General features: G+C 42.9%; 1 protein-coding gene across 2 annotated transcripts in view; it reads right to left on the reverse strand.

Annotated features, from left to right (window-relative positions):
• The window catches only part of TEPSIN (TEPSIN adaptor related protein complex 4 accessory protein), a 241,174-nt gene that overhangs the window by 145,708 nt on the left and 79,167 nt on the right, over positions 1 to 16,299 (reverse strand). For both annotated transcript variants that reach the window (XM_078654181.1, XM_078654180.1), the window contains one exon: positions 6,505 to 6,596. In XM_078654181.1, the coding sequence (XP_078510307.1) occupies positions 6,505 to 6,596 (92 nt within the window). The remainder of the gene's footprint in view (positions 1 to 6,504; positions 6,597 to 16,299) is intronic.

A 16,299-nucleotide genomic window follows, 5' to 3' on the forward strand; every position in this document is an offset into this window, starting at 1 on the left:
TGCAAAAATACTTCTCGCATGTCACTAAGCAGGCTGTGATAAGGCAAGAAGAGTCAAGTTGTAAACTTGGTTTGATATTGTGGAAACCATGCCGTCCACAAGTAAATTAGAAAAGTAACAAACTGCGCAAGAAAATATGAAGCTGGCTTGTGTCGGGCGTGAGCAGCATATGCAGCCAAGGTATTTTTTGCATTCGGTTACCTACAGTCCTGGAATTCTGAATGTAAAATTAATACAAGACAATAAACAAATCTGGTTAAGCGGCTCACAAATGACATGGGATGACCTGAAAAGACCACATAAATCACAAAGGAAGGAGGACAATCCTTTAGTTTGAGTGTGCTGTGGCGTGATCTGTAGATTGTACTTATCTTGTGCTCCTTGCTGATCTCAGGATTGTATCCTATTTAGATTGGTGCACTGCTGTTTATCAGGGTAAGTTGAAGATAGATAGGTTGGACCAATTTCCACAAAGGAAGACTAACGGATACTGCCTACAATTCCCGACACGCCAGGAGAGCCGAGGGACTGTAAGACCTGCTACGCCTTATTTCTTCATCAGGGCCCTTAAAGGGGCTGTGTAGGTGTTTGCAGGCGCAGCTGTCGGTGCTTGTTCAAGCTGCGGGAGCGCCTTAGGAACTCTACTCCTCTTCAACTAGTCAAGACTGCAGAAAATGGAGGGATAATGGCACCCACTGAAATCAGGACACATCATGTGTATTAATAAGCGCTGCTTGTTCTTGTGTTGTGGTATAAGAATCAAAAACTAAGAGTTCAAAGGGTTCTTTAGCACAGATGTAATAATTAATTACTATTCTAATTAAAGACCAACAGTTATGATCTAGGTACACCGGCACAGCTCTTACCACAGTCTACTCAATCAAACCACACCATGATGCCAAAAGCTAGCATATGTAGGCGTAAAATACAGAGAATTAGAGCTCACTATGAGAAATCAAGAAGTAGGTCACTTGACAAGGCATTTGTCGAATACATGTGGCTGGGTGAGTTTTCTAGGCCAGACTTTGATGCACATCATAATGCATTATGATAATTGATTAAAAAAAGAGAGAGAAGTGACGATAATTCATACAACATTATATTTATTCCCAATGTATAACAATCGCATGCACTCTTTTTAACAGCTAGCAGTAAAGCGGACCATAAGCCCGCCAGAATTATGAAGTTTTTAAATAGACGATAGACCTCCCAAACAACCTGGTTCTTTTGCGTAAAATGTGTCTCAACAATCACTTACTTTTCCCCTAACTCTTTCAAGACCATTATGAGAGATTCTGATCTATGGTTTGCTGACCAAGATAAGCTAACGACAGAGACAGGGAAGAGGTGCGAGGACTCTGGCTTTCACCAGGTTGCTAGAAAACAGGCTCACACTAAAGGCTATTTTTCTGGTTGACTACCAACAATCTTGTATGTTTATACTATCAGCTTACACTGGATTGAGCACCAGGTAGTATTGATTGCTATTACTCTCTTTGTTATGTTAATCCAAGATTTTCTAAAACAAAATAAAAATTTTAAAAGATCTCTAGAAGCTCAAGGCAATGTGTTAGAAGTGACAGAAAACCATAATACCAGCCTCAGGAGTTTGGTTGATGAGGTTTCACCTCAAAAGTAGACCAAGCCAAAACTATTAAGAAACCGATATGAGGAAATATGATCAAAAATGAAAGGAAAAGAAAAATCAATCTAATGATAATATATAGACCTAACAACCATTATGAGAGATTCTGATCTATGGTTTGCTGACCAATGGTCAGCTAACAACAGAGACGGGGAAGAGGTGCGAGGACTCCGGCTTTGACCAGGTTGCCACAAAATAGGATCACACTAAAGGCTATTTTTCTGGTGGACTACCTACAATCTGGTATGTTTATACTATCAGCTTACACTGGATTGAGCACCAGGTAGTATTGATTTTGATTACTCTCTTTGTTATGTTAATCCAAGATTTTCTAAAAACAAAATTAAATTTTAAAAAATCTCTAGAAGCATCAGGCAATGTGTTAGAAGTGACAGAAACCAGAGTACCATCCTCAGGAGTTTGGTTGATGAGGTTTCACCTTCACAAGTAGACCAAGCCAAAACTATTAAGAAACCGATATGAGGAAATATGATCAAAAATGAAAGGTATGTTGTCTATGATGTTATCAAACGAATTCTTGAAAAAGGTGTATTAAACTTTAATACTTTTTTATGGCAGGGCAAGAAACCAAGGATTTCCTTACGCAAACTCCAGTTACCTAAAGAGAAAGGGGGTATAGGGCTGCTGAATTTCAGGAACTACCAGACTGCTTATCTATGTAAACAGGGAGCCAATTGGCTCCTCCCTCACTCGGATTACACTCCTGTTTGGGTGAATATAGAAAGAGCGATCATTAACAATATGCCTCTCTCTGCTATACTGACAACGGATACTTATGCTTTTCCCCATTCTAGATACATCTTGCTCAACACTAAGAGGGCCCTGCTAACCCTAGCGAGGAACCATAAAGTCAAGATCAAAATACACAAATCTAATCTGGCCTCTTTATGGAATAATCCGGCCTTAAAAATAAATGGCAAGTCCCTCTACTGGGAGCACTGGTCAAAAAGCGGGATTAATTCAGTCAAAGATCTATACACAGGCTCTTCACCTTTGCCTTTCTCCAATTTACAGTCCCAGGTCGAACTTAAACCTATGGACTTTTAGAGATTCCTACAACTCAAATCACTAATCTCGGCCCGCTCCATCTCTCCTTCCGAGCCGACATTAACCGGTAGGCTATCCCAACTGATACAAAAGGGTCACACGTCTCCAAGATATACAAACTCCCCTCCCCTAACTCACAAAAAGCACACAGGAAATGTGAAACATCCTGGGAAAAAGAGGAAAACTCTTCAAATATACCATTTGACTGGGAAAAGATAAACATGACTCCTTTCCTTAGCAAAGTTTTGCCTATACTTTCTCAAACAAAACGAATGATAATAAACAGAACGTATTGGACTCTGGAGAAACTCTTTAAACTTAAACTTATTGATAGTCCCACTTGCTGGAATTGCAGACTTCAGGTTGGTGACTTGGCGCACATGCTTTTTTATTGCCCGTTATTACAATCTTACTGGGATAAGATTTATAATTACATTCAAAGGACCTTTCACTACCGCCCACCTAAAGAATTTGCTTATGTATTGCTTGGGGCTATAGATCCTCATCTTGGTAATGTCGAAGATCGGCATTCAATGGATCTCATGCTCACACTAGGGTGCAAAGTTATACTAAGTAAGTGGAAGAGTTCGAATGAAGTCTCCTTTAAATTGTGGAAAGAGTGGCTGTTTTCACTAAGAGGAGAAGACAACGAGGCACTCCACACTTCACCATGGCGTAAATCGCACAGCAAACTATGGGGCTCTCTCGACTCCTTAGAACTCTGCTACGACCCTCCATGAACTTTCAACTAACAGTGTGCATATAATGCCTCAGATTCTGACACTTTCAAATCCACCTTTGACATAGATTGGCTCAGCTGTCACTGGCACAATAACCATCAAAAGGCTAGATTATTTGTGGTCATCTTATTTATTTAGTGTTCTTATTCTTTCTCCCTTCTTCCAGTTTTATAAATTGTTGTATTAGCTGTTGCTGTTTTATTTTATATTTTGTGCAACATGGGCTTATTCCCAATCCTTACTGTCCAGAATGATGTGTATTATGTATTAATGATGTGTACTTTGAACTCCTTTGGTTTTTGTATTGTCTTCCCTTGTATGTTTTCAATAAAAATGATTTGAACTAAAGAAAAATAAAAGGAAAAAAAAAATCAATCTGATGATAATATATAGACCTAACAACATTTTTAGCAGTATGTATAAGTACGTATAAGAACAATATTAGAGGTTTGACCGATTTCCATAGAGGAAGACTAAGGGATACTGCCTACAATTCCCGACGGAATTTTACCCGAGGGTGCCAACGGTCGACCTGAGTGGTGCGAGATTGCGGACATCGGACCCTAATTATAAGAGTGCTTCCTGAGAGCTAAATATTCCACTCCAAGTTATTATCAAGTGCCCTCGAAGGTTCTATCATGAGCCAAGGTTATCAGTGTACGACAAGCATATGTTTTTAACTAAAGATAGGTTCTTCAAATAGGACAGAGCTATCTTCCATATAAGATTGGATATTCCTCAACGAGGTTCCCGCCATTTTAAACCATAAGTTTTAATACAAAGGTTGTCGGTTCAAGCCTTGGACGACCTTGTTCCCCTCAAACGCACAGACGAGAAAGGATGCTAGCAGGGAGATCTCGCTCATTTAAGCAGGTGACTGTATGAAAACCTTCAATATAAGACAGAGTGCACATAATAGAGGTCTTGATAAAGATGAACTTATAAGGCACAATTCCATCAAAACGCGTCGACGTTACATTCTGATACACAATCTTGTCCTTGAGCATTGGTGAAAGAAGGCTAATTGTATATGGCATATTCCCATGCTTGTAGTACTATGTTATGACGGAGGTGTAAAATGTTAAGACCAATTTTTCTATCTAGCTTTTAGTGTTTCACTCTTGATATTTTCATGCTCACTGTGAACAACTTTTTTAATGTGTTGTATTTTTATGAACTTTTTGTGTTATGAATTGTATAGATTGATGTCTTTTTAAATGTAATATTTTGTATACAAACAAACAATAAATATATGTGATATTTTTTTATATAAAGTGTTCATGTTGCTTTCCCTATTATATATGGTCCAATGGTAGCAGGTGTGGAGTATGAGATAAAGAATATAGGAATGTGTGAACATTGAGGTTACTCTGTAATATTACTTACCCAAAGGGATCTTCCTTTTTTCACCAAAAATGAAAGGAACAAAAAAAAATCAATCTGATGATAATATATAGACCTAACAAAATTCTTAGCAGTATGTATAAGAACAATATTAGAGAGTATGATGAACAATAGAAAAACTAAAATGTTAAAGAAGCATACTCTAGATGCATTAGACACAAACAAAAATGTGCCTATACCCAGCAAACCCTTCCTTTCAAAGAATATTGAGAATAATACCACAATCCAACTTCAATGTTAGATTTGAGTCTTCTGTCAGCAAGGCTTCAGACCTGAGAGAGGATAAGACGATACTTCTTGGTGTGCAGACCATGACCTTTGATATCGTGGATCAATGACATACATCTTTGTTAATGCTACAGATTTTATCAGTGGCCTTCAACACCCTCAACCATAAAATTGTATTAAAAAAATGAAGGAAAAGTTGAGGGTGTCAAAGACAGACTCGAAATGGATTAAAACATTTATGTAGGGCAGGTTGCCAAGGTATGTGTGGGTGACGTGTCATCCCCTTCTGAAGCAGTACGTTTTGAGGCTTCATGGGGCTCATGTTTGTCCCTGCTTGTGAGTCACATTTACATAAATTCTCTGTATGACCTCATATGCCTCCTCAATGTAAAATTACACAACTACACCAACACCACCAAGGTGGTCTTTAATGCATTTAAACAGAAGGCTGCCAGCAACCCTAGAGCAACCCTAGAGCTACAGGTCTTTAATATAATCCACAAATGTGTAGAATCAAGTTTCCTGTGTCTAAACAAGTGAAAAGACTGACTTTTTGGTGATTAAACTTGACTAAGAAGAAACTTCCTCACGAGCTTTAAAGTAGGAAACAGTATTTTATCATCCAGGCACAAGATTAATCTTAGGAGATGATTGTTGATCAAACATTGTCACTACATCAAAAAAGTTTAGTGTTTTAACTTGTGTATTAGGATTTATCTTAAGCTGCCTAGATATCTTTCACCATTGCTGGATGAGAAACGGAGCCTTTAAAGCTAGTCCCGTACTGAACTCAAGAATATATTGTAACACCCTCTATGTTGGGACCTCGCAGTCAAATATTCATTAACTCCAGACTTTGCAGAATACCACAATAGACCTGTTGCTTTCCTTTACAACGGCACATTACTTTAAAGAGAAGAGACACACATTGCTCTCCAAACTAGAAGTTTAAGGATTCAGTTCATAAGGAGGTTTATGGATCTTACCTCAAAGAGCAACTGATCCTCTAACATTTGGTTACAGAACATTGGTCCTCTGATAAAACACTGCTTGCCCAGGAAAACAAATGGAGGCAAGAGCTTTCTTCATAGAGCATCTTCTTTATGGAACAATGAGGCAGAACAAGCTTGCCTTCTACAAAGGCATTGAAGACATGCTTATTATAATCCATGTGGTGTCCGATTTTCTGATGGTTGTAAGCTTTTTTATTACGCAGGGCGTGTTACAAATCTAATGACAATGATGATTTCCCTGCCATCTTTAAGGCACGTCTGTGTTATACTCTCCAACCCCTCCACCCTCAAATCAGGCAAGCCATGTGTGTGCTCGGGTAGCTATATGTAGGTTGCAGAAGGTAGAAGAAAACTGCATACATTTTTGCCTAAAGATGATAAATTCTGGAATCATGCATGCACATACCTTCAATTTGATGTAGCAGGATTGGCTCTGGAGCCGGTTGAGGAGATATTCCAGAAGGCACTGGTGACTCGTAACAGACTCATGGGAAATTTCTAAAAGTTAGTTTTGTTAGGAATAACACTTTTGACCAATACAAGTTTCTCTGTAACCAATGCAAGCGAATTAGCAGTCAATGTACTTTAACTAAACACTTACTTATACATTGCAAATACAACAGAAAGTGGAAGTTTGAGGAAAAGGCCTATCACCCACCTCAGCAATAATCACTGCAAATGGCTCATGGGAAGGATGACCTCACCCAAAGAACTGGTTTCATCAATATATTCCATTTTCTTCTACCATCACAAGACTTAACCGGGAGAAAATAAGCATTCTGTTGGTCTGGAAAAATAACATTAGAGCCGTTTATTTTTGTGGGGATGTGGGCAGTGTTTGCTTGTGTTTTCCCTATGAAGTATGAGTGCAACGAATAACTTCCACATTTAAAAATTAAGAGAGAATGACAAAATCATAAAAGGAATGCGTTACTTACCTGTAACAGCAGTTATCCAGTATTGGTGTCTTTCATAGATTCACATGCCTGAATCATTCCCCGTCGTCGAGATGGGAGCCCCGGTAATATAAAAGTAATGTCCTATAGACATACATAGAGAAAAGTAGGCAGAAAGGCCTTGTCTTAGTAGCCTATCTATGTCCTTTTGTAAAAAGGACCAAATTCCTGAAGGTAGCCAATCAGCTACCACCTCCCTCTAGAACCTTCCTGCCAGGAGCCTCAGTCTCTCAGATTTTCGTACGCACTAAGCTAGGTAGACGTAGTGAATGTTCTGTAGTGAGAGATGAGTACTTCCTGGGGAGGTGGGAGGGTTGCATGTGAATCTATGAAAGACACCAATACTGGATAACTGCTGTTACAGGTAAGTAACGCATTCCTTATCCAGTATTATGGGTGTCTTTCATAGATTCACATGCCTGAATCAGAATAGCAAGCAATACATTATGCACATTTGCGATGGAACATAAGAAGTAGTCTGAGATAAAACATATCATACGACTATATACCATCAGTAACACAAGTAATAAGTAATAAATGTGCATACCATTGCAGGACGGTGGGAAGAAGGAAGGCTCATCTCAGTGGAATAGATGGCGAAGTACAGCCTGGCCCACGGCTGCATCCTGCAACAGTTCTGTATCCAGGCAGTAGTGCCTGGTAAATGTATGCAGCGATTTCCAGGTCGCTGCTCTGCAAATGTCCAGAATCGGTACTCCAGCGAATAGTGCTGCCGATGTGGACACAGCTCTTGTGGAATGCGCTCGGAGTGTGGAATGTAATGGACGTCCGGCTTTGTCATGGCAAAAGGTAATTGCCGCTGATATCCATCGGGAAATGCTTTGCTTAGAGAGTGGCATGCCTTCTAGGTCTGCTGAAGGCAATGAAAAGTTGATTTGTTTTTCTGAAATGTTTCGTTTTGTCCAGATAAAATTTTAGACATCTCTTGAGGTCTAAAGAATGGAGGGATTTTTCAGCCACAGTACTGGGGTTTGGGAAGAATGAGCGAAGTACAAGTGGTTCATTGAGATGGAAGTCCGAGGGGACTTTCGGAATGAAGCGAGGATTGTCCTCTCTGAATTGCATGAAAGGATCTTGTATAGAAAGCGCTTGTAGTTCACTGACCCTTCTTGCTGATGTTAAGGCCAAAAGAAGAGCAGTTTTCCAAGATATGTATTTGAGATCAGCCCTATGTATGGGCTCAAATGGATGTTTCATCAATTGGTTGAGTACTATATAAAGGTGCCATGTTGGTGGTACACGTCTTGGCCTTGGAAAAGATCTATAGAGTCCTTTAAGAAATTGCTTTATCAGCCTGTTGGACCATAGTGAGGGACCTCTCGAAGTTCTTGCAAAGCGTGAGATTGCCGCTAGATGAACTCTAATGGAGGCATGTGCAAGCCCTGTTTGCGTCAGATGTAGTAAATACGGAAGTATTTGCTCTGGCGTGATTCTGAAAGGATGGATATTGTTGTCTGAACACCAAATACAAAAGCGTTTCCATTTCAAGGAATACGTTTTGTTTGTACTGACAGCCCTTGCTTTGGCTAGGACCTCCTTGCACTCCTGCGGGATGTTTAGGTGACAGAATTCTCTGTACTCAGGAGCCATGCTGATAATCTGAGAGATTTCAGATTCGGGTGGAGTACTTGGCCTCTGGACATTGAGAGAAGAGTTTGGTGTTGACGTAGTTGGATCGATGGTCGAACAGACAGGCGACGTAGGTCCGTGAACCAATGTTGTCTCGGCCAGTATGGGGCAATGAGAATCAAGGTGCAGTGTTCCATTTTCATTTTCCGAATGACTCTGGTTATTAGGGGAAATGGCGGAAATGCGTACGCAAACACGTTGCGCCATGCGATGGAAAATGCATTTCCTAGTGACCTCGGTTGGGGATGCCAGCTTGCGAAGCTGTGGCATTTGGCGTTCTCCCTGGTGGCAAAGAGGTCTATGTGAGGTGTTCCCCATGCCGAGAAGATGTTGTTGAGAACTTGTTGGTCCAGTTCCCATTCGTGGGACAGTGACCGCTGTCTGCTGAGAGCGTCTGCTATTACGTTGTCTTTTCCTGGGACATATTCTGCTGTTAATGTAATGTTGTTGAGCAGTAGCCAGTTCCAGATTTTTTGCGATTCTCGAGACAGAGTCAGAGAATGCGTCCCTCCCTGCTTGTTCAAGTAGTGCATTGTGGTTGTGTTGTCCGTGCGCACAAGCACTGCTGAGTTTTTGATGCGAGGGAGGAATGCTTGGAGAGAGTGAAGAACTGCTCTCAGTTCTAGGAGGTTGATATGTAGGGTTTTTTCCCTGTCCGTCCATTTGCCACTGATTTGCAGATCCTGAAGAACTGCACCCCATCCCTCCAGAGAAGCGTCTGTTATTATGACGTGTGGAGTTGCTGGTATCAAGAACGTTAGACCTTTGGATAAGTTCTTGTTCATCGTCCACCACAGCAAAGCCTTGGTTATTTGTCGAGTGATGACTATGTGATCCTCGACAGAGCCTGTACATTGGATCCACTGTTTGTTCAGAGCCTCCTGAAGGGGGCGCATTCTGAGTCGACAGTGAGGGATTAGCAGAATGCAGGAAGACATCATCCCTAGAAGGGATTTGAAAGTTCGGACTTTGATGGACTTTTTGGCAGACACTGCGGTAGCCAGAGCCATCAGTTTGTGTTTTCTTTCTTGAGATGGGAAGGCTTTGGATGAAATGGTGTTTAGAGTTGCCCCCAGGAATGTTATAATTCTGGTGGGTTGCAAGGTTGATTTTTCGTAGTTGAGAGTTAAACCTAGGAGCTGGAAAATATCGAGACAGGCGGTTGAAGACAGCTGTGCGTCTGTGAGAGATGGTGCTTTCACCAGCCAGTCGTCTAGGTAGGGGAAGACCTGGTGATTCTGCTGTCTTAGAAAAGCTGCCACTGGAGCCAGGCATTTCGTAAAAATGCGTGGTGCTGATTTGAGGCCAAATGGTAGGACACAGAATTGGTAGTGTTGACCTGCCACCTCGAAGCGAATAAATTTTTTGTGGCGATGGTGTATTGGGATATGGTAATATGCGTCTTGCAGGTCCAAAGACGTCATATAGTCTCCCTCCTCTAAGGATCCTAAGATTTCCTGGATTGTCACCATTCGAAACGATTGGCTCTTTAGGAAGACATTGAGTGCCCTGAGATCGAGAATGGGCCTCCATTTCTTCTTTTTCTGCTGAATTAAGAAGAAGCGGGAATAAAATCCCTTCCCTTTCTGGGCGGATGGAACTTGTTCTATTGCTCCCTTCTTCAGCATGGAAGAGATTTCTTGTAGGAGCAAGCGAAGGCGCTTGTGTGGAAGTTTGCGAGGAGGAGTTAACGGTGGGATTGAGTTGAATTCCAATGTGTGACCATGCTGGATTAATTGGAGAACCCACCGATCCGTCGTTATCGATCTCCAGTTGTGGAGGAAATGTGTCAATTTTCCTCCAATCTTGAGAGGACACGACGGTGTGGGGAGTGTCTGCTGAAATAGTTCATTGTCGTTCTCCGGTCGTTCTCTTCTGGGATTTACCCCTGAAGTTCGCTCTCCCGTAGGAGGTCTGACGACCTTGTTGTTGCTGTCGCTGCTGATATTGTGAGCGATTTTGGTTGTAGGAGTAAGAGGATCTTCCTTGATAGGATCCTCTGTATGTTGGTTGACCTCGTCCTCTGTTCCCACGAAAGGACTGATTTTTAAATTGTAAAGTCCCGAGAGCTCTTGCAGTGTCCGTGTCTTTCTTGATCGTCTGCAAGGCTTCATCTATCTTTGCACCGAATAGATGTTGTCCGTCATAGGGCATGTCCAAAACTTTGGTTTGGACCTCTTGACGGAAGGACGTTGCTTTGAGCCATCCTTGTCTGCGCAAGACAGCTGCGCCTGCTAGCTGTCTAAAGCCTGTCATGGCGACATCCACAGCTGAATCAATGATCTCCGATGCGGACATCTGTCCTTCTTTAAGGAGGGACTGGACTTCATCTTTTAAATCTTCCGGTATATCTGTTAGATACGGAACTATATCTTCCCATAATTGTCTATTGTATCTGCCTAGCAGAGCAATGGCGTTGGCCACCTTTATAGTCATGGCAGACGTTGTGGAGAATCGTTTGCCGATGCCATCTAATTTTCTGCCTTCTTTGTCTGGTGGTGCTGAGAGTGGCGAGGATGGATTTCTGGAATTCTTTTGAGCGGCTTGGGTGACTACTGAGTCAGGCTTGGGATGCGTATTAAGGCAAGTAGGTGCAGATGTTGGTGCCTTATACTTTTTATCAAGTCTCGGCACCACTATAGATACAGAAGCAGGCGTTTGCATGAGTTGCTGACCCTGTTCCCAGATGTAATCTATTATGGGAATTGACCTCGCCGATTTCTTTATAGGATCTTTAAAGTCATAAAGAAAACAATCGGTTTCCTTTGATTCCATGGTCATGTGGAATCTAATGGCCGCTCTCTCAATTAAATTGTGGAATCCGCCGATATCCACTGGTGGAGAGTCTGAAGTGTTGGGTTCCGGCGTGGCTGGTGAATGAGCGACGTAATCCTCTCCGTCTCTGTTTTGGGAGAGGTCGTCTCTAACCTCTCCTTCTTCAGGAACATCTTCTTCTTCGTCAGAAGATTGAATGTTATGCACCGCTTCACTGTCCTGCGTCATAACCAAAGGTGGTGGTCGTGATCTAGGGGAGTGGTGCGGTCTGGATGACTCGTGAGGCTTCTCTTTGGACGAGGCTGCTGGTGATTCTGGGAATCGTTTCTTGTAGTCTGTGATCAAGAATTGCAAGTCAGAGACTATTTCAGCCGGCAGGCATATCATCGGAGTGACTCGAGTATGTTCCTGTATCTGCGTAGTTTCTTCCGTAAAGATGACATCATCTCCGTCATCGTCAGTACTCTGGCATTTGACATTGAGATCTGATGGACTTGTAGCTTGTTCTAAGTGGTCATCATCAGATTCATCAGTTTGAAATAAGCAGGCTGGAGGTAGTTTTTGAACCCTACTGGGTGATGTCAATGCTGGTGTAATGGGCAGTTTGGTAATCATTTTAGATGGTATCAACTCCGCTTTTTTCCATGGTGTCGACGATGTCGTCGTCGACGATGAGGTCGTCGACGGTGTCGTCGACGGTAATGAAGATGGTTTGTCTGGCGTCGACGAGACTTTCGTCGTCGTCGCTGTCGTCGGCGATGTGATCGTCGATGGTGTGGTCGTCGTCGTCGACGGTAACCTCGCCGTCGAAGATGTTCTCGTCGACGATGTACTTTTAGCCGTCGACGGTGCCTTCGTCGTCGGTGGTGACTTCTGCGTCGACGGTACTCTCGTCGACGACACACGGATGTCGACGGAATCTTCGTCGACGGTGAAGGCGTCGTCGATTTTTGTTTTATCGTCGTTGTCGACGGTGATGTCGACGAAGCTTTAACAAATGACTGCTGCTTTTTTATCAATACAATTGACGACAGTGGCTTACCCATCGTCGACGATTGGGTGGTCGTCGTCGTGGAAGCAAAGGCGGACGACGCCATCGTCGTCGAAACTGTCGTCGTCGACGTGGAGACATATGTTGTTTTTCTTGAAGAAAACGTCGACGCGGTCGTCGACGAAGACTGCTTGAAAGTTGCTGGTTCCTTCCCAGACGTGTCTGATCTTACCTCGGAAGACTTAGAAGTAGTCTTTTTGTGAGGGAAGTCTGAATGGCTAGGGGAGGCCTCCCTTGGCCGTTTCAAAGACAGTTTTGAAGAAACTGAAGCCATTTCACTGCCCTCCGAGGACAGCACATCATCATCTCTGGTTTTAAGTATGCTTAACCAGAGGAGCAGTCTTCCTTCTCTATCCTTGAGAGTTTTGGTAGAGAAAGTTCTACAAATCCTACATTCCTTGACAGAATGATCTGGATAAAGACAGTAGAGACAAGTCTCATGTTTGTCATCAATGTGCAGTCTCTTCTTGCCACAAGAGGAACAGGCTCTAAATAGTCCTTTCTTCTGTTGTTCAGCCATAGTTGAGGTGAATAATCCAAGGTTTTAGTGGAAAAAATGAGAAATTCAAGAAACCTGAGGAGAGCTCAGGCGGGGACTCCCTAGCACAACGTGCGGTAGAAAATCTGAGAGACTGAGGCTCCTGGCAGGAAGGTTCTAGAGCAGAGGTCTTCAAACTTTTGTAGGTTGAGCCCCCCCAGCTGAATTTTTTTAGATGTTGGGCCCCCCACCACCTGACAGAAATTTCTGGACTCGACCGCCACGCGCACATTCCGGGCATATTCAGTGAATAACATTCAATACAATAAGAGTGTTTAGTAAACTGCAGGTTTGTGAGTGGGTGGGTGTTGTGAAATGACAGAGGCTTATTACACAGCTCAAAACAGCACTTTCGAAGTTAAATGTGTGCAAATTGCTTTTTCTAGGATGCGCCACCCATACGCCACAAGATGCGTCATGCATCTGCCCTTCCTTGCACCATGGTGCGCCGCATTATAAATGCGCCGCATCTGTGGTGGTGCAAGGAGGGAATTGCGTGACGCATTAGTTCTGGCGCATCCCTGCTGATTTGCAGAGATGCGCCAGAACTTGTAAATATGCCCCCTTGTCATTAGGTCCCTGGACTCTCGCCCACATTTATATGGCATGCTTCTTCATTGAGTCCATTTTACCGTAGGACTCTAGCTCCTAGGAAACATCCTGTATACACTTTGGAGCTACAGTGAAGTGTGGGAATGATCCACACTGTCTGGTCCGTTAACATTGTGTAATGAAAGAAGGCATATTAATTTTATTCTTTGGTGTCTCCTATCACAAGGTTAAAAAGACGATTTAGGTTGGGCAGCGAAGCCCTTATTTGGTTTCTGTTTAAAAAGTTAACGTAGAGATATCCATGGACGTGTACAGTGTATTTGAGTGACATTTTACTTGTGCTTTTTGTAAGAAGTCTTTTTGTATAATTATCTTGACCTAATGTAAAGCGCTCTGATATCCTTGTTCCATCACACTCTACACCACTCCAAGACTCTACAACACCCTACGCCCCTCCAAGACACTCTCACTCCACGACACTGCACTCTCCTGTATGCCACTCACTTTTAGCCATGCTCAACAACAGCCACGCTGGTGCACAACATGGCTAAAACACATCGGCAAAGCCAGTAGTTCTTGCATAGGCGAGACCCATTGGCTTTGAAGTGTTGTGAATATGTACAAGTCTGAAATATCGACACAGCAGATTACATAATTTGTAGGATTGAGGCTTTGTTTTAAAAGCTAACCCCTACAATGTCGTGTATGTGTAATGTATATTCCCATAGTGCCCACGATCTGCAGCTCTGAGATGCCATTCCATGGTTCTGCCAGCACCACAGGGCACACCTCCTGAAGCTACAGTGGTTCATTACTGCGGCTAATTCAGAAGTGAAAAAGGGCCTGATGTGTTCTCAAGTACAAGAGTTTTGCTTGTATCGAGTAATTGTTATAGCTTCTCTGAAATTTACTGCCGATGTCTCTATTTTAACAATTTAAATAACAAGCCTAACCAAGCGGAGCTCGGCGCGGGCAGGATGAAAGCAGGGCGTGTCTCGTGTCTGCGCACATTTCTGTTTCGACACGAGCAGTGACACACAGAGATGAAATCTGGTTAAATCTGCCGCTTTTTCCAAAGTGTGACAGACGCAGAGTCAAGGCGGAGCACTTTTCAAAGTGTACAGGCCTGTTACCTTCGGTCTGGAAGAGTTGCTGGGAAAAAATATTTATAAATGTGATTAGACGAAGCAAGATTAGGCGCGCAATGTCAGGAAATGTAAAATGAGAACATTTTCAGAGGGCGTGGGTACTGCATTCCGCACTGCAAGCATTCAGTCGGAGAATAGCATTAGAGACCGCCTGGACAGGGCGCATGAAAGAACAAATCTCAGATCTCATTTCAATCTGTGTTTTCAAAAGTTCTGTGCTTGAGTTTTGTAAATTGGAATTTCTGTAACGAAACCGGTAGGAGTTCATAGAGGAGGGCGCATTTCTTTACCATGCTATGGTAGTGTTCAGGGTTCTTTTTCGTTTGTGAGCAGAACTGTAAGGTACTACACGCTCACCTATTGACCAATGACAGGATTGTGTTGGTCGGGTTTTGTGACTTGTCCTGTAGTTGAATTCTTAACCTCTCACCAAAGAGGCCACAATAGTCTCCAACTCAAACATCAAAACAAAAACAAAACATGCAGAATTATTAACTCTAAGGACCCCGATAGCAGAACATTCAGTTGAATTGGAGAAAACCCCCAAGACTTGAATCAGCTGAGATTCATAAACCAATCAGACATGTTTCACGCTTGCTGGTCCTAATGTAAAGCGCTCTGATATCCTTGTTCGCGCTATAAAAGACCTTCAAAATAAAAATAAATAAATAGAGCTGACATGCTTCAGCTGCAGTGGGAGGCGAGGGGTCTCCTTTGCTAAAACCGAAAGCGTGTCTGTTTGTTTGCTTTTGGTTTTAGTGGAGGAGACTCCTTGCCTCCCACTGCAGCTGGAGCTGTCAGCTCTGTGAATTAACCCCCTCCTGGGAGAGTTAATAGGACAAAAGAACGGGCACCTCCTGCCCCATCGATCTCCCCTCCCTCCCCTTTTCACATACGTGCAGGGACGGACTGACGGAGGCAGGGAACAAAGGTTAGATTTAAGTGGAGTGGCGCCCCCCCTGGGAAGGTGTCGCGCCCCCCCAGGGGGGCGCGCCCCACAGATTGAAGAACACTGTTCTAGAGGGAGGTGGTAGCTGATTGGCTACCTTCAGGAATTTGGTCCTTTTTACAAAAGGACATAGATAGGCTACTAAGGCAAGGCCTTTAGGCCTACTTTTCTCTATGTATGTCTATAGGACATTACTTTTATATTACCGGGGCTCCCATCTCGACGACGGGGAATGATTCAGGCATGTGAATCTATGAAAGACACCCATAATACTGGATAATCATAATTAACATTAACTGACCATGTGAGGAGGAGGAAAGAGGAAGGAACAGGAGAGGGGGGAGCAGCGGCCACATATGTCGTAACAGCCAGAGCAGGAGACCCTGAAGCAGGGGAACAAGGTTTGAGTCTCAGTGTCGGCTGAAGCATACTGTGATTGTGTGAAAATCATTTAATCTCCATACGCCTGAAAATTTAATGTGTCGGTCTGTAATGTAACTGGTGATCATGAAAAGCGCCTTGAACCCTTTGGGCTGAGTTCATGCTAAACAACACTGCAAAAAAATTAAATTAAAAAAGCAG

Source organism: Lissotriton helveticus, chromosome 7 (genome assembly GCF_964261635.1).
Source record: "Lissotriton helveticus chromosome 7, aLisHel1.1, whole genome shotgun sequence".
Lineage (NCBI taxonomy): Eukaryota > Metazoa > Chordata > Amphibia > Caudata > Salamandridae > Lissotriton > Lissotriton helveticus.